Raw genomic sequence first — 16,392 nt, 5'->3', positions numbered from 1 at the left:
AAGTGAATGCTGCAGAGAGCTGTGCATCCCTACATATTTTTTTCTCCCAAAGATTAAAAATGTTCCATGATTGTCTCAAATTGCATTGCTGATAGGCAGTTGGCTATAGATAGGGTGAAAGGCAGTACAACAGCTGATACTTAGAAGAGTGTCAGTCACATGAGACAAGAGAATTCGAAGATAATTAGTTTCAGTAACACATACACAGATAATTTTGGTTTTTCTTTGACTATTATTTTCACTACCTTTTAAAAATTGAATTTTAGAAATATATACAATAATACACTAAAACATCTATCTGGTAAGAGTGAACATGTGTTGGTATTTTCTAAAGAACTTTCATGATCAAAACAAATCTCTGCTCCCTCCACCCCAAATCAGACAACTTGATCATATTACCTCTCTGGAACAGGATATTTAGGACATAACTTGGCAGCCCTTGGGTCTGTTGTATATTCTGATGGCTGTAGTTCATAGCTACACAGACTGGATCCTGTAGAAAAGTAAAAAAAATATTGGTACAGAAAACAAATTTAAAAAAACACTAATATTCTTTGCAAACAGCATTAAAACTGATACAGGTGCTAATTCTGCACCTCCTCATGTCATTACCACAAAGCTTTGCTATAGTTCCTCCTGTAATGCGGTAAATCAAGCCCAACACAGCTGTCAGTAAAATACAATGACGCTCTCCATCTAGCTTTGGGTTTTCCAAAGTTTGAGTATTTGAACGGAGAACACTAATTCACAATGTAGTGTAAAAGAGGACACAAAATACTGTGAAGCCCCCCTCCCCCTACTATTCCACCATGTTTTTCTTGATCATTTTTAATGCATGAACATTGCATAACATAACATTTATGATAGAAAGAAAATATTCCTGTGTTTGCAGGAGTTTTTTGTCTGTGTGTATTCAAAATACAACTTGTCTATAGATTTCACGGACAGAAACAAAAATAACCTGAACTGAAAAAGTTGGGAAGTTGGCTGAGAAATAACAGCTCTGCATTACATATCCAAAGTTTCTTAAAAGCTGAACTCTCTCCATAAACAAATTGGTATGGCACAGTAAAGATCAAGTTGCCCATAACAAAATTCAAACATAAATTAAGTTCTCCTTTGTACCTGACACTTGCTTAATGGAAGTGCCTTACCTAGGTGAGATTTCTTTCAATTTATCTATAATGAAGACACTGAACATCTGACCCAATGCTTCTAGGAAATCAGAAACTTCCAAATCAGATTGGAGCCCTGGTATATCAGCAATTCAGAGGTAAGGAAGCCTCCAATGATATAAGCTGCCTGTCAAAAGATTAATTTCCTTCCAAGCTTCTTTCCTAATAGATTGCTTACTTCCAAGTGCAAGGGCTTTTAATACATAGTTTTTAGTGTCCTTTTCCCCTATGCAGTACGCTAAGGACTTATCTTAATAAGGACTTATCTGAATCTTAATCATCAATAAAAATATTCAATTTCTTCCATTATTAAAGTCCCCTCTTCAGGAATACTTTGTATAATAGAGTCCTGCAAGCTGGATCTGGATAATACATATACACTATTACCCAAAATAAACCAAGAATTTTGACAAACAGCTTTATCTTGGCCTGCATTACACTGAACAGAACTATTATTTGTAGAATATTATTTTTAAATTGCAGAAATTTTATCTATCATTGCTACATTTCTACCTCCATGAAGAGACCTCTTCTATTCACAGACTGAAAGAGCAGAGAGCAGCTTCAGCTGCTCTCTATCTAATGGAGCCTCTGGAACACTATTTAAGTACCACTTGTACAAAGTAGTTTTTTGGAAGCCAGTCCAAACCACCAAATGCACTATTGAAGAAAGGTAGACCTCCTATAAAGAGAAGATAGGAGATGAAACATCTGAAATGCATTTTCAATTATACTGTCAATATGAATCCTTATGCCTCTGCTTGCTAATGTGGAAAACATGGCATGATATAAACATAAACAGATATCACAAAAAATATTCCTTGGATCTTAGTTGTAAATGAAGTATCTAAAATGCATCTAAATCTACAGGTTTTTCTTAAAAACAGAAAGAAAATTTACTTTTATTTTGCTTTGAATATAGGTCAAAAGATAAGTAGTTAATGTGGTTGACAGCCAGCTGAGCCAGCTGTGCCCAGGCAGCCAAGAAGGCCAATGGCATCCTGGCCTGTATCAGCAATAGTGTGGCCAGCAGGAGGAGGGCAGTGATCACCCCTCTGTACTTGGAACTGGTGAGGCCACCCCTCCTATCCTCTGTCCAGGTCTGGATGCCTCTCTGCAAGAAAGACACTGAGGTGCTGGAGTGTGTCCAGAGAAGGGCAATGGAGTAGGTGAAGGGTCTGGAGCACAAGTTCTATGAGGAGTGACTGAGGAAGCTGGGGGTGTTTAGCCTGGAGAAAAAAGAGGCTCAGGGGTGACCTCATCACTCTCTACAACTCTCTGAAAGGAGGCTGTAGCCAGGTGGGGATTGGCCTCTTTTCCCAAGTAACAAAACACAAGGCAAGAGGAAATGGCATCAAGCTGTGCCAGGGAAAATTTAGACTGGGTATTAAGAGTAATTTTTTCACCAAAAGGTTGGTCAAGCATTGGAACAGGCTGCCCAGGGAAGCAGTTGATCCCCCATCATGGAGGTACTTAAAAGATGTGGAGACATGGAGCTTAGGTAAATAGTTTAGTGGTGGACTTGATGATCTTAAGGGTGTTTTCCAGCCTTACGACTCTCTGGTTATGATTCTAAGGTGAGAATAAAGAGCTCTATAGGAAGAAGAGGGATATGTGTTATGTGGACAAGTGTATATAGATTCATGACACAGTGTCTGGGGCCAGCTTGGCCATTCTGCCAAGTGACCAGTGGAATTACAGTTTTAAGTATCTTATGAAAAGGTCCACATATCTAAATAAGCCTAAGGGACAGGGCTGGTCTGTGGATGCCCATGCTCCTTTTGACTTCTAGCAGTTCAGGCATGAGAGAAAAAGGGCAGGATTTAATATGGGGAGGAAAGGAAACTTTTTGTACAAACGTGCATCTGAAGACCTGTTCGGATCACAGGCGTAAATGAAGCAAAATCAAATGCCAGACCCTGATGTGCACACAGGTCACAAGCCATTCAAGTAAGACCTGTAAGGTAACCCAATACACTCCTGGCTGTAGAGCAAAATGGAAACACCTTGATAAGTCCCTCTGGAAGCAAACAGGCATGGCAGGACCTGCCATGCCTGACAACTTAGGCTGCCATTACCATGTCTTGCCTGGGAACTGCTTTTGGGCTACTCTGGATCTTTTCCCTTTAGATGCCTAACTCACAGCACATATCTTTAGTCACAGTCAAGCAGAAAAATATTTTCATGTAGCTTGTCAAATAAAGGATCTTAACTATCCTGCCTTTAAAGAAACTACCAGTCCCACAGCTGAAATAATGCCCATGAAATTATCTGTCCTTTTGTCCCAAACTATTAGAAACTCTAACTATTCCAGTAAATATTTATTTATTTATACTCTAAAAACCTTCTCTAATACTGTGTAAGAGAGCTTTAGAACTCAAATGTGTGCTTGAATTATGTCACTTTACACTTAGAAAACTGATTTCTTCACAAAAGAGTCTGTGTGCATCACTGAATAAAAATTTACATTTTCTAGGGCAAAAGAGAAGAATGAACAGCCTTGTCAAACCTTCCACTCTATATTAGTTACTCTGGGTTAGCAGAGACTAACATAGCCAATCTTTGTGTTGCTGTTCAAATTGGTAAGACCAGAAAAAGTTGAAGGAAACATTTGAGTCACCTTGCTGAGATAATTAGTTTACCAAAGATACTACTTTTATTCCTAAATTAGTATCATTCAAATGTTTCAAAACCAGTATGAGCAGGATACAGAGAACAAACTAAAAGATCACACCCTTTGCTTCCTACAACAATGCACATATTTCTTCTAGAGAAACCCTTAGGCAAATGACATCAAACTGTCCTACAAGCATTGGATTTCAGATCCCAACATGTTGTAACATTAAGAAAAATACTTCTAAACTACGCAGGGCATCAGTGTTTGGGCTATTGGTGAGCACACAGTAGTGTGCCCGACCTGTGTGCACACTTTGGCCCCACAATCCTGTATTTAGTGGTTTTACACACAAAGTGATATCATGGAGACACACAAACATTTCTGTTCCATGGTTTCTTTTCAATGAATAGAATTGCTCCAGCCAGTAGAATATACTGGAGCCACAACTGGAGCAAAGTACCTCAAAAGACAAACTTCCAACCTAGCTGTAGAACAGAAACTAACTTTTGAAGTCTCCTTTCTGTTTTGCTGAGGCTTGGATTAGTAAGGAGCTAAACAGCCACTATCTCTGGCACTCAAAGAAAACAGCTATATTTACCCCAAGTTTATATATAAAGATGCTGTAGAAAGCCAGGACTTTTACTTCAAAGATTCTTTCTAAATGAAGAGGCAAATTTTTGAAGGTCTTCTGTGCTCAGAAGACACAGTGCACAGAAGATATAACACTCTGCTTTCCACAGCAATACAGTAAACAGGAAGGTCCAAACTAACCAAAAGTTAGAGATCAGAGGTCCAGTATAGCTTTCCTTCCTGCATTTGCTTTCCTGTGAACCAACAAACAAACCCCTGCTAGAGCAGCATTACTATTCAAGAGTTTACAGCTTGAGAAATGGCAAGATTGCACAGAGGACACCAATGACATTTATATTCCCTGACTTATAGTAGTGGAAAGCATACAAGGGGTTTTGGATTCCATTCTGGGAGTTCAGCAGTGTCTACCCATCTATCAACACTTATTAACAGCAACTAAAACAAGGACTTCAATATCTCGAAACATGGACTCATATTCAGAGTCAAGGACTTAAGCAGAAAAATACAAAACTATGCAGAGACAACAGGGATAGCTTCAGTACCAGAAGCAGCACAGTCACCTTAGGAGTTTAGGAGTATGTTCTTTTAAATTACAAAGAGCTCCAAGCAGCTCCACATATCCCTTCTCACATACATGTGGCAAAGCACAGCCCGAGAGACTACAAACCACTGTTTTGATAAAGTAATTTATATGAGCTTCCATTCTGAGTCTGATATTGTGTATGTATTGTGCACTTACATGGCATGACACATGTGATATGTTTAATGATTTCTTTGCATGTATCTTTCACACTGGTGATGAGCCCAGAAGGCCCCAGTGCCCAGGGCTGGAGGACCATGGCAGGGAGAATGATAAACTTCCAGTTGATCCCAAATTTGTGTGGGATCTGCTGCTCCAGCTGGATCCTCATGTATCTATCTGGCTTTATGATGGCATTCATCAAAGAATACTCAAAGAGCTGTTTGATGTCATTGCAAGGCCTCTCTCAATTATTTTTGAACAGTCTTGCGTATCTGGGGAGCTCCCAGCTGACTGGAAGCTGGCTAAGATTGTCTCAATGTTCAAAAAGGGCAAGAAGGATGACCCTGGAAACTACAGGCCTATCAGTCTCACTTCAGTGCCTGGTAAAATGATGGAGATTATTCTGGGAGTTCTGAAAAACACCTGAATCACATCACAACCATCATCACAGCCAGCACAGCTTCACGAGAGCAAAGTCCTGCATGTCCAACATGACTACCTTCAAGGACAGACTAGTTGATCATGGGAAGCCAGTTGATGTGATCTTTTTGGATTACAGTAAAGTTTTTGATACTGTCTCTCAGAGGACCCTTCTGCAGAAAATATCAAGCCCACAGCTGGATAAACACATCATGTGATGGGTAAGCAGCTGGCTCATGGGTCAGGCACAAAGGGTTACATACCCCATTAGTGAATGGGGTGACATCAGACTGGTGTGACCTGTCGTTAGTGGGGTTCCACAGGGCTCCATCCTTAGGTGTTATCCTCATCTCATCCTCTACTCTTGAACATCTTAATAAACAACTTGGACACAAGACTCAAAGGCTCAAATAAGTTGGCTGATGATACAAAACTGGGAGGAGACATTCACTCCCTTAAAAGCAGAGGCCTTGTAGAGAGGAGTCAAAAAATGACAGGGCTGGGAAATTACCAACTGTATGAAGTTTAAGAAAGACAAATACTGGATTCTGCACCTAGGACAGGAAAAACCTGGATGTATGGACAGACTGAGGAATAAGACCCTGGAGAACAGTGCTGCAGACAGTGACCTGGAGGTCACTGTCAAGGGCAAGTTGGACATAAGTCAGCAGTGCCCTGGCAGCCAGGAAGGCCAGCTCTGTCCTGGGGTGCATCAGGCACACCATCACAGCTGGGCAAGAGAGAGGATTGTCCTGTTCTACTCTGCACTGAGGGCAGCCTCATCTTGAGGGCTGGGGGCAGGTTTGGATGCCACAATATAAAAAAGATACTAAGTGCTGGAAGAGTGGCCAAAGGAGGGCAACTGAGATGATGAAGGGACTTGAGGAGAAGCTGTGTGAGAAGTGGCTGAGGTCACTTGGTTGGTTCAGCCTGGAGGAGACTGAGAGGAGACTTTATCACAGTTTGTAACTTCCTTGTGAAGGGAAAAGGAGGAGCAGGGACTGATCTCTTCTCTGCAATGACCAGTGACAAGACCTGAGGGAATGGCCTGAAATTGCGTCAGGGAAGGTTTAGGTCAGGTTCACCCAGAGGGTGGCTGGGCACTGGAACAGGCTCCCCAGGGAAGTGGTCACAGCACCAGGTTGACAGAGTTCAAGTAGTGTTCAGACAATAATGTCATGTACATGGGTATGATTCTTGGGGTATCTTGTGCAGGGCCAGAAGGTGGACTTCATGGTCCCTTATGGATCTTCCCAACTCAGCATATTCTATAGTGAATGATAACTGACTTCTAAAAAGCCATATGATAAGCAGAGCTTATAGCTCAAAAACTTAGTATTTTATTTCATTGCCTCCTTTACAAGTAACATCCTATTCGTTCATTAAGTACTCTGACACAGAAATAAAACTCATAGACACAGAAATGTGCAGAAATGTTAGCAGCAATGAGACTGTTAAAATCACAACTCCTCAACTCTGGACTTTCAGCCCAGCTCTACTCTTGAGTTCTGGGTGTTTTATGACTAAGTTCACCAATTAAAACTTAGTTAACATTGTGAATACATGACTCACAGATGACTATGCTTGACCAACCAACCCATGCAATAAAGGCTAAAGTATGATATTGATACTGATAGAGGTGGAGTTCAGGAAGGACAAAGCTCCCAGACTCTCACAAGGATAAAATTCTTAACACTTTTCTACATTTCTCACCCCAGAACTTGCCTGAAATCTATCTGTCAAACTTTATCAGCTCTAAACTGTTAATCTAAAACATACTAACCATTCAAAGCTTCATGCAATGAGACAAGTTGGTACGGTACCAATAATTGGATATTACCATAGCTTATTATGGACTAGAAATGCAGCATAGAAAAGTGGCAGCTTAAAATACTGTCTCATGTATATGGCCGCTGCAAATTCCAGAGCCAAAAACCACAGAACTGGTAAGATGCCAAATACTACTTCCACAGAAGGTGGTATTTATTATTCTTTGTTGAGTTTTGTCAGTAAGAAAACAATGCTGCACGACCCCAGAAAAAGTATGCTTATGGCAAGTAATTATATGATACTCTCTTCATGGACTCCTGTCAAATGGAAAAGGGTTCAGATCACCATGAAACAAACCACATCATGTTGACCAGACTTTCTTTATTCTTTGACTGCTAGGCCTGACAACAGCAATTTTAACCAATCTACAACTATAGGAAGTAATTCTACTCAGAACACAAGCGCTAAGCGCAGAAGTTTAGGATTGTATTAATTTCCTATTTACCTATTTTAGAACAAAAATATTCCAAGAGCAGACACATAATGACTGAGAAAAGACAAACTCCACTTCTTAGCCAGAGATTTTAATGGGGTCTAAAGTATCAGATGAAGTAGAAGCTCCAGAGGATTGCACAAACATACCTAAACATTGCTGCTATGGCTTTTGCAAATTGAGCAGGAATAGAGACAGAAGACCAAATAAGGGCAGAACTGAACCTTGACAACTAAATCTGATTTCTGGGCCCTAGCAAAATAGTGATGCCTTGAGATAAGTAAAAAGGCAAGGACAGACTACTTTGCAGTCAGGACTTCTCAGATTAATATGACAGAATTGTTCTTAAAAAAGAAAAGCTTCATTCTCTTCTACCCACTGCTGCCTTCCAGAAGCACAGTAGGTGTTTTAAAGAAAGAAAAGTAAGGTTTATATGTATCTTTAGCTCTAGTTCTTGCAGAGAGACGTATCACCACTTCTTTAAAACAATGAGCACCAAAGGGCAGGAGAAATTACAGATGCTTTTATAAATAAATATGGGACTGAAGTGAAGGTAAGCATTCTCCAATGCCTGCAAAAATATTCCAAGAAAAATCCATCACAAAACCTCATTAGTTAGGTCTTCAAAAGTCTCTAGAATTGAAGACCACAAAGAGAGCTACTGTGATAGATCTTAAAACATGCTGTTACAAATAAGAGTGTGGAAAAAAGAAAATCCTAGATTCAGAATTCATGTATCTATACATATATTTGAGTTGTAATTAAAAAAATAAGACAATACTCTTCACTTTTTCCTATTCTTAACAGTACAGAGAGTTGAAAAATATTCATTTACCTATTCCTCCACTCGTATTTCTTCCAGTGCTAAATAAAACCAGTTACTCTAGAATCAAATTAAGAATCCATCTAGTCAAGTAGCAGATGTTTCTCCTACCATACCTTTAGCTCTGCACAACTTAAAACTTAAGGATATTCTTTAGTGCTAACTAAATACCCAAATAGAATATTTTCTATTCTAAGAGAATTATTCTAAGAGTTCATCTTTTTTGTTTTTAAAATATCCTCATGGCAATTAACCCCAACTTGTGTGCAAAAAATCTGTCTCTTTGATGCTTAGTGATTTCATTTTGTCTCTAGTTTCACATTACTTAGGTTATGAGATGAAGGAACAATAATTTTTCAACCTTCTCGAAGATATTCCTGCTTTTAATGACTTTACTCTTCCTGATAGTTTTCTCTTCTACAGACAGAGGAAATCACTGGTCCTTTTATAATGATAATCCTTGTTTCCCTTGTCAGTATGTATGTATACATATATATATTAAAATATATATATATATTATATATATAAATATATATGTATATACAGTAGGTGAATACATGCTGAGAATATACATATTTATGTTTGTGTACAAGTTTAAAAAAAAATTGTAAAAAAAGGACTAGAACACAGCCTTTATGATGCCAACATAGCAGGAGTTTACAAAAAATGCAGTCCCTCTTCACAATTCATAAACATTACACTTTCAGACAATGCTGCGCCTCCAACTTAATCCTCTTGTGATCCTCAGTAGTTTCACAATCTTTTCCCCAAGTATCAATAACCACTTTAAATTAAAACACTACATGCATAACAATAGGTTCCCACCCCTTCATTCTGGGGACATTCCTTTTGATTTGACATTTTATTCCATGCAATTGATAGCAGCAGGTTTTTCCATATAATTGTAAATGTCAGTGGTACAACAGACATGACTACATTCAGTAGTCACAACAAGATTTATAACCTCATTGTTTCTTCCCCTTTCCAAATGGTTTATTAATGTGATCAATAACACAACACGGCATTATTGGAAGACTCCACATGCTGTCACACTCTGTTGAGGAAACAATTTAATTCTAACTAGAGGATACATTTCCAGTACAACACAAACCTGATGAACAGTTCAGGTAACAAGATAGAGTACCAGTAGATGACTCTGTATCTCAAAACTGCTCATAATGTACTTTTACTCTAGTCAATAAAAAAAATGACAGTCAAAATTAACATACCCAGGTTTCCAAAGACCTGTGGGTGCAGAATTGCTTTAAGCATAAGGTATCTGTAACTAACACAGTACATCGTACTTCGGGAAAATCACAAGAAAAGGATTAAGTTTTAAACAGCACACTTTCACTGAAAACAAAGGGAGAACAAGAGCAGACAAAAAATGTCAGAAGCTCACAATGACCCACGTAACAGCTATTTCTAAACCAAGTGCCAACAGAAACACATGAATATGTCATTATCTTCAGACAAAAGAAAAATCGTTTTTGTTTCCTCTGTGGTTCCTTCTAATAGCTCAGAGATATCACCTGCTCTGATTTAGCAGACTGATTTCCTTTATTGATCTATTTCAGGTCAGTCTCTATAGCAAATTTAATGAAGCATTCCTCTGGCTCTGTGTGCACACAGACCACTAGCCTGGTCTAGCTACAGAATTCTGACAACAGAGATGCCTGCCACAATGCCACAAAATAAGAATTTCATTTTAGGTTCTTAAATATGCATCCAGTTATTTAAACAACAAATAGGAATAGTAGTTCCCACATTGAGTAGACACTATAGTTATCACTGAATTAAACACAATGGAAATTATAGCCACCTGTCTAGTGTTTCTCTTTAATAATGACACTTCATTATTCATTTGGCACAGTCATACATTAATTATATCTTCAAGGACATTTCAAAATGCTTTAGCAAGTCCTTGAAAACATCAATGCAGTATTTCATGGACGGCAATTTTTGAAGCATCAATTTGGTTTCTGGGAAAGACAGCTTTCAGTCACACTACTCAAAATACATAATTTTTTAAGGGCAAAGACCAACAAGAACATTGAACCACAAGTACTCTGTGACTGAGGTGTTCTACTGGGTGAGAAAATCCTGGGGAGAGCAACAGCAGTCAGTTCACAACATATAACATTCTCAGTTGTGTCCAACTGTTAGCTCTACAAACTCAAGTACTAGCAAGGCTGTTTGAGGACAGCATTGCAACATTTCTCAGGTAACACTGCATCTTCCTGTGCCACTTTCAGGAGTTGCTCCAGAATATTTCTGTATTTTACAGCTTGTATCTCTGTACAAGTCAAGATCTGAGTGGACAAGTGCCCAGCTTTCTCTTTCCCTTTGTCCTCCTCTTGTAAAAGGTCCCAGCTGGTTCCACTTTTCTGGGTGTGAATTATTGTGAAGAGATTAAAGGTACATGCTTTCTTGTTTTCTTAAAATCAGCTTGGCTTTGCAAGGGATGGGCTTTTTCTCTTTCTTGATGGGAAGTTACTGCAAATTCAGAACCTGACTGTGAGAGGCCAAGTGAGGTAGGGGTGAAGTTATTGCCCTGAAATAGTGCTGTGTTATTCACCAAATCAGCTCCTTTTCCCAAATTACAGCAGAAGAACAAGAGCATCATTACTGATTCAGAAAGCTAAAAGGCTGCTTTATCATGAAATGGTCTTCTTGCTCCAAGCAAGCATTTTCCCTGCCCTAAATGCTTATTTATAATCTCACTTGCAGAACTGCACAACAAACGTATGAGCTCTGCCATACGTGTTCTGAATCTTTGGGATTGGTAGTCCTGTTCTTTTGTGTTGAGGCAATCAAGTGCATGCCTCACTTTAGTAAAAATACTGTAAATGCTAAGCTAGCTGCAAATTCATATGTGGTATTGATAAAATCACTAGTCAATACAAAGATGTTTTAGTATGCTTTACATGTTACAGCTCTTGATAAAGATGTTTAGATTAAAAACCACATTTAGTTGAACTTACCACACCACTGCTTGATGGGCAACTGAGGCACAATAAGTGATTTCCTTGGGTTGAGGAAGGGTTCTTAAGCCGTAATTCCTTTAAGAATTTCAAGGTGCATGGACAAGTAAGGTGATTTCAGGGATGGCATTCGAGCCAGGTGAAAATGGCCAACTCTACAAAAGCACATGCCGCAACCTACACGATCTGTCACCAGATAATTGCTATTTTCAGGATGGAGGAAGGGTTAAAGCTTTCAGAAAGGCTCAACAGAGCAAAATTAAGAGCTGACTGCATTCTTTACCTATACATTTAAAACATTACGAGGTGGTTTGTTTTTTTTTTTAATGTTAGAAGTTGTGAGCCTGAGAAAATTCAGTACCAATTATCACAAAACCAAATTTGCCCTCCTTCTTCAGAAATTGACAGTGGAACTCTATTTTCTAACTATACATCATCACAAACACAGAAATTGAAATTAAGCTCTTTGCAGTCATGTTCAAGGTCCTCAGATTTCATTATTACTATTACTATTTTTACAGTGGAGTTAATGGTCACTTAAAATGGACTGCCAAACCTAATCCTAGCATTAATTAATTGAAATCTACCATCATAGCTACAAAGTAGATCTCAGAAAAATTATTCTGCTTACTGAGCAGTTTTGGTATTAATTCACTGTTCTTACTCTGCTAAAAGGCTGAATCACACTTGAACTTTATTACTATATAAATGCAACTGTTAAAATAATCAACAATTAAGCTATTCATTTAATGCAGAAAACATCATTTTTTGTAATTTCCATAGGTTGGTGAAAATTTAAGCAGAAATATAACCATGAGGATAAAAATATTTCTCTGAATGGTGCAATTTTAGTCATGCACAGACTTCCTCTATAAAAGGAAAGCTCATTTTGGTCAAATACCTGTCTTTGACAAGCCAAATATAAAATGAAAATTGGGAATTGAACTCATTAGTGATTTTGTTCTGCTCCAGCACCAGTTTTCATACTTTTGACCAAACTCCTGGAAACTGAAAAATTGCCTGTCATATTAATTTTTTTAAAATTATCTTTAGGTTTTAAAATCTAAGGCCCTAAGGAAAACAGAATTAGAACAAAGACTCATGAGGACAAGACACAGCATAGCATGATTTGGGAGGAGTGGTTTTTGTTGTACTTTAAAAGATAATTATACTGAACATACGTCAGGCACAATTAATAAGAAATTTGACTTATAGAAACAATGTTGGTCATAAAAAAAGACATGTCTGAATTCCATTGCTTCAATTGAGTTTAAGAGATACTTAAACTCCACCACAAATGACCTTCATTTCATACTAACAAAGAACTGGCCTGTATTAGTTAAGAAAAACACAGCATGCTTGGAGAAGGAGTAAAGAACGCAAGTGTAGATATATTACTATTTTCACTTGTAATTGATAACGGTGCACAGATCACAGGAGGAAGCTGTTTGTGCAGCTCTGCAAAAACTGTGATGCCTTACAGTAGTTCAGCTTCCTGATTCAGCTGTCAGAACCCAGGCATGCAGATACAGTGCAGTGGGAGACCAAGGGCACTAACAGTGGCCCCAGGGCCATTTCAACTCACTCTGCTTTCAAACAAGAGTACTCACATACGTAGGGGGATACAGTATGGGTAAATGAAGATGGTATAGAATGTAATCTTATCCCCTAAAGAGTTGCAGCTGTGCCAATTATTAAGGAAGAGGAGCAGGCCTGATTTAACAGGCCACACCTGTAGCCAATCAGAAGAGTGTTATAAAAGAGTGGATTGGTTGGTTGAGGGGAACTGGAGTCAGTTGGCTACTGTGAGGATAAGGAAGAGTCAGTGCCTAGAGGAGCTGCCTACAAGAAACATCAAGGAGTATGAAACTCTAGCAATATGGAACTTTGTAATGTACTGATAATGGAACTCTTGCAATATATGGACAACACACATAACCTGTGCTATTACAGAAATAAACATTTCCATTTCTTTTATGAAAAATAATCAGTTCCACTGCTTTGAACTAGGTCATCCAGGCTGTCTCATTTTTAGTCGAGTGCCTTGCAAAGAACTATTACTGCATCATTTTAAAAGATAACTTTAGGACTGATCCCACACATTAGGAAAATGTTCCCACTTGAGTAGCTAGAAACTGCTAAAATTTCCTCAAATTAATTTTATATCTTTATTTTGTATGTCCAAAGGTTGATTATTTCTCATGCATTTTATTCCACGGACTCCTAAATAGGAACTGAGCTAGTAATGTTAGTATTACTACCACAGAAAAAAAGTACAGCTCTTAAGGAAGACAAGGTATAATATTTCCTTTGTTAATGCAATTCGTTTCCTTTACACTTCCTTTTTAAAGAAAAGCATAAGAAAATGAAACAAAAAAAAAAAACAACAAGAACAGCACTGTAGCACTGAATAAAAGCAGGAATATTTTCACACACACAGCCATACTCTGTGCCACAAGTGCCACTAAACAACAGCACGGCTCTCACTAACCCCCTGTACATGAGAACATTTAAACAGCACTACTGTTAAGCAGCAATGTCAGAATATTTCCTTAGAAGCTGAAAACTTATATAGTCAGACATTGCCTCAAATGTTTGTTACATTTTGTACTTCTATTTTAAAAACAAGCTTTCCAAACTGCCCAAGACACTATCATACTAAAAGATACAGTAATGTTTTAGCTTAATGAAAAGAGCAAATTATTTCCATTTGTATTTCTCAATACATAATTCATTTTTAGCTCAGCTAATGCATGAGTCTTTTTTCAGATCCTGCAAAAACATGAGCAAAAACAATAGATTTTTTGTCATACCATTAATTTCTGCAAACTTCTGTATATCAGCCAGAGTTTTCAATTCTTTCCTTGGGCAAGCTGATACACACAAGGCAATAGATTTAATCTTCTGATGTACTAGATCAATGTTGCATGGATCCAAGAAGAATACATACCTATGGAAGGAAAAAAGGTAAATTACTTCTATTTCAATTAACAATTACACTGAACAAAATTTCAAACTAGGGGATTCAGTCAAGACTGAGTGATTCAGTACTCTACCCAGAAATATAGGAAATTTGATATTATTGTAACTGTGTGGATCAAAAGAATTTATGTACTCAACATATGCACAACAAATGTATTGGTATTTATGTACCTCTGGATCACAGAAAAAGGATATTTAACTCTACCTGATTCAAGTCCATTCAAATGGTGCTACTCACAAAAACAGTAGTACTCCTACCATGCCTCTTCACAGATATGAGTCCAAACATTCATAACCCTTTACTCCAACCTTAAACTTGACTTAGAGAATTCCAAATTTTTTCCAAAAAGACTCAACAAACTAAATAAAGTCACTCTTATTCTGCAAAAAGAAAAGGTCCATGGCTATATTAATGAATACACATAATACCAGTAATTAAGAACAACTTTTTAGTATAGATTGATTTTTCCATGTCATGACTGAATTAATTACTTTGATATTTACTTAGAAATAAACCGTCTTCAGATATTTTAAGTAGAAGTATCTAATGCTTAAGTGCAGTATTTTAAAGATATTCTACTTGCTAACTTTTCACAATGAATGTAATTTAAAAATCCAATGCATGAAGTACATGTTATAGATTCTTAACGAACATCTCCTGGCTATGTATCTTTTATGACAAACATTAACCCTACAGAATTTCCAGTGATGGTATAGTAGAGATGCTTTGAAAGTTGAACAAATCTTAAATCCCTACAATTCTGGTGATGGACTATGCATTGAAATATTCCCTTCATATTACCTAATATCATATGAAAACACCTGAAATCTGCCATATAAAATGCCATTTCTACTTTTGTAGTCCTCATGATGGGAATTCATTCTGCAGCCAGTAAAAATCCCTTTTGCTCCTAGAAAGCATTTAGGTCCTCCCTGAACACCTTCAGTCTATATGCTAATTGCTGTCTACTGTTCTATTACCCAGTGTCAGTGTACAAGAATGATTACTACGTAGTACAATCTTCCTTAGAAGTCCATCAAAACTCATGTTGTCTAAATCAACTGTAACATAGTAATAGATTACTTGCATTCTTAAAACATGGAAGTATTTTTTGTCAATATCTTGGTGAAATCCTCCATCCCTATTTCTTTTCTACTTATTACACAGTACACATCTTGGGACTTCAAATACAGACCACTGAAGTCAGAGAAACAAGTGTAAACATGAAAATTCTGTCATGCAAACACAGTAAAAGTAACTGCATGCAAGCAATAAGTCACAGTTTTCCCTTAACTTCAAGGAAAATACTCTTAAGTTGATACCAGGACATAAAATAGCTGTTTTAATTGAAGTTCCTCCTGTTGTTATCCCATACAATAAGGGTATGTGGCAGGAGAGTGTCTGCTTCTTTGGGGGTATTTGGTCAAAGGAGCTACAAAGCAGAACCTACCAGAGTTAAACTTGACTGATATGGCAAGGGAGGCTAGGATGGGAACAAATCTGGTCAGTCTCACTAAGTGGTAAGGACATGTGGATTATGAAAATGGTAATTTTTCAGTTGACTATCTGGCTAAGGACTTGGCCAAATTGAGAAAAGGAAAAGGAGGGAGACAATCAGACAGAAAACTTATCCACTTAATGTTAGTAAAAACAATAATCAGAAAGAAACCCTGACAATGACAGTGATTGATGGGCTATCAAGAAACTGCAGACAGGGACTTTGCGATTGATAGGGATGCAAACTCATAAGTACAAAATGTAGGAAGGGTCAGTGGGACCCTGCTAGCAGCAAAG

General features: G+C 37.9%; 1 protein-coding gene across 2 annotated transcripts in view; it reads right to left on the bottom strand.

Annotated features, from left to right (window-relative positions):
• The window catches only part of SLC44A1 (solute carrier family 44 member 1), a 69,239-nt gene that overhangs the window by 27,196 nt on the left and 25,651 nt on the right, over nucleotides 1-16,392 (bottom strand). For both annotated transcript variants that reach the window (XM_077171210.1, XM_054652302.2), the window contains exons 4-5: nucleotides 14,429-14,565; nucleotides 400-493 (exon numbers count right to left, since the gene is read on the bottom strand). In XM_077171210.1, coding sequence (XP_077027325.1) covers nucleotides 400-493; nucleotides 14,429-14,565 — 231 coding nt within the window. The remainder of the gene's footprint in view (nucleotides 1-399; nucleotides 494-14,428; nucleotides 14,566-16,392) is intronic.

The sequence above is a fragment of the Agelaius phoeniceus genome, chromosome Z (genome assembly GCF_051311805.1).
Source record: "Agelaius phoeniceus isolate bAgePho1 chromosome Z, bAgePho1.hap1, whole genome shotgun sequence".
In the NCBI taxonomy this organism is placed as follows: Eukaryota; Metazoa; Chordata; class Aves; order Passeriformes; family Icteridae; genus Agelaius; species Agelaius phoeniceus.
The sequence above is the reverse complement of the archived record's forward strand: the minus strand, read 5'-3'. Positions and strand labels throughout refer to the sequence as shown.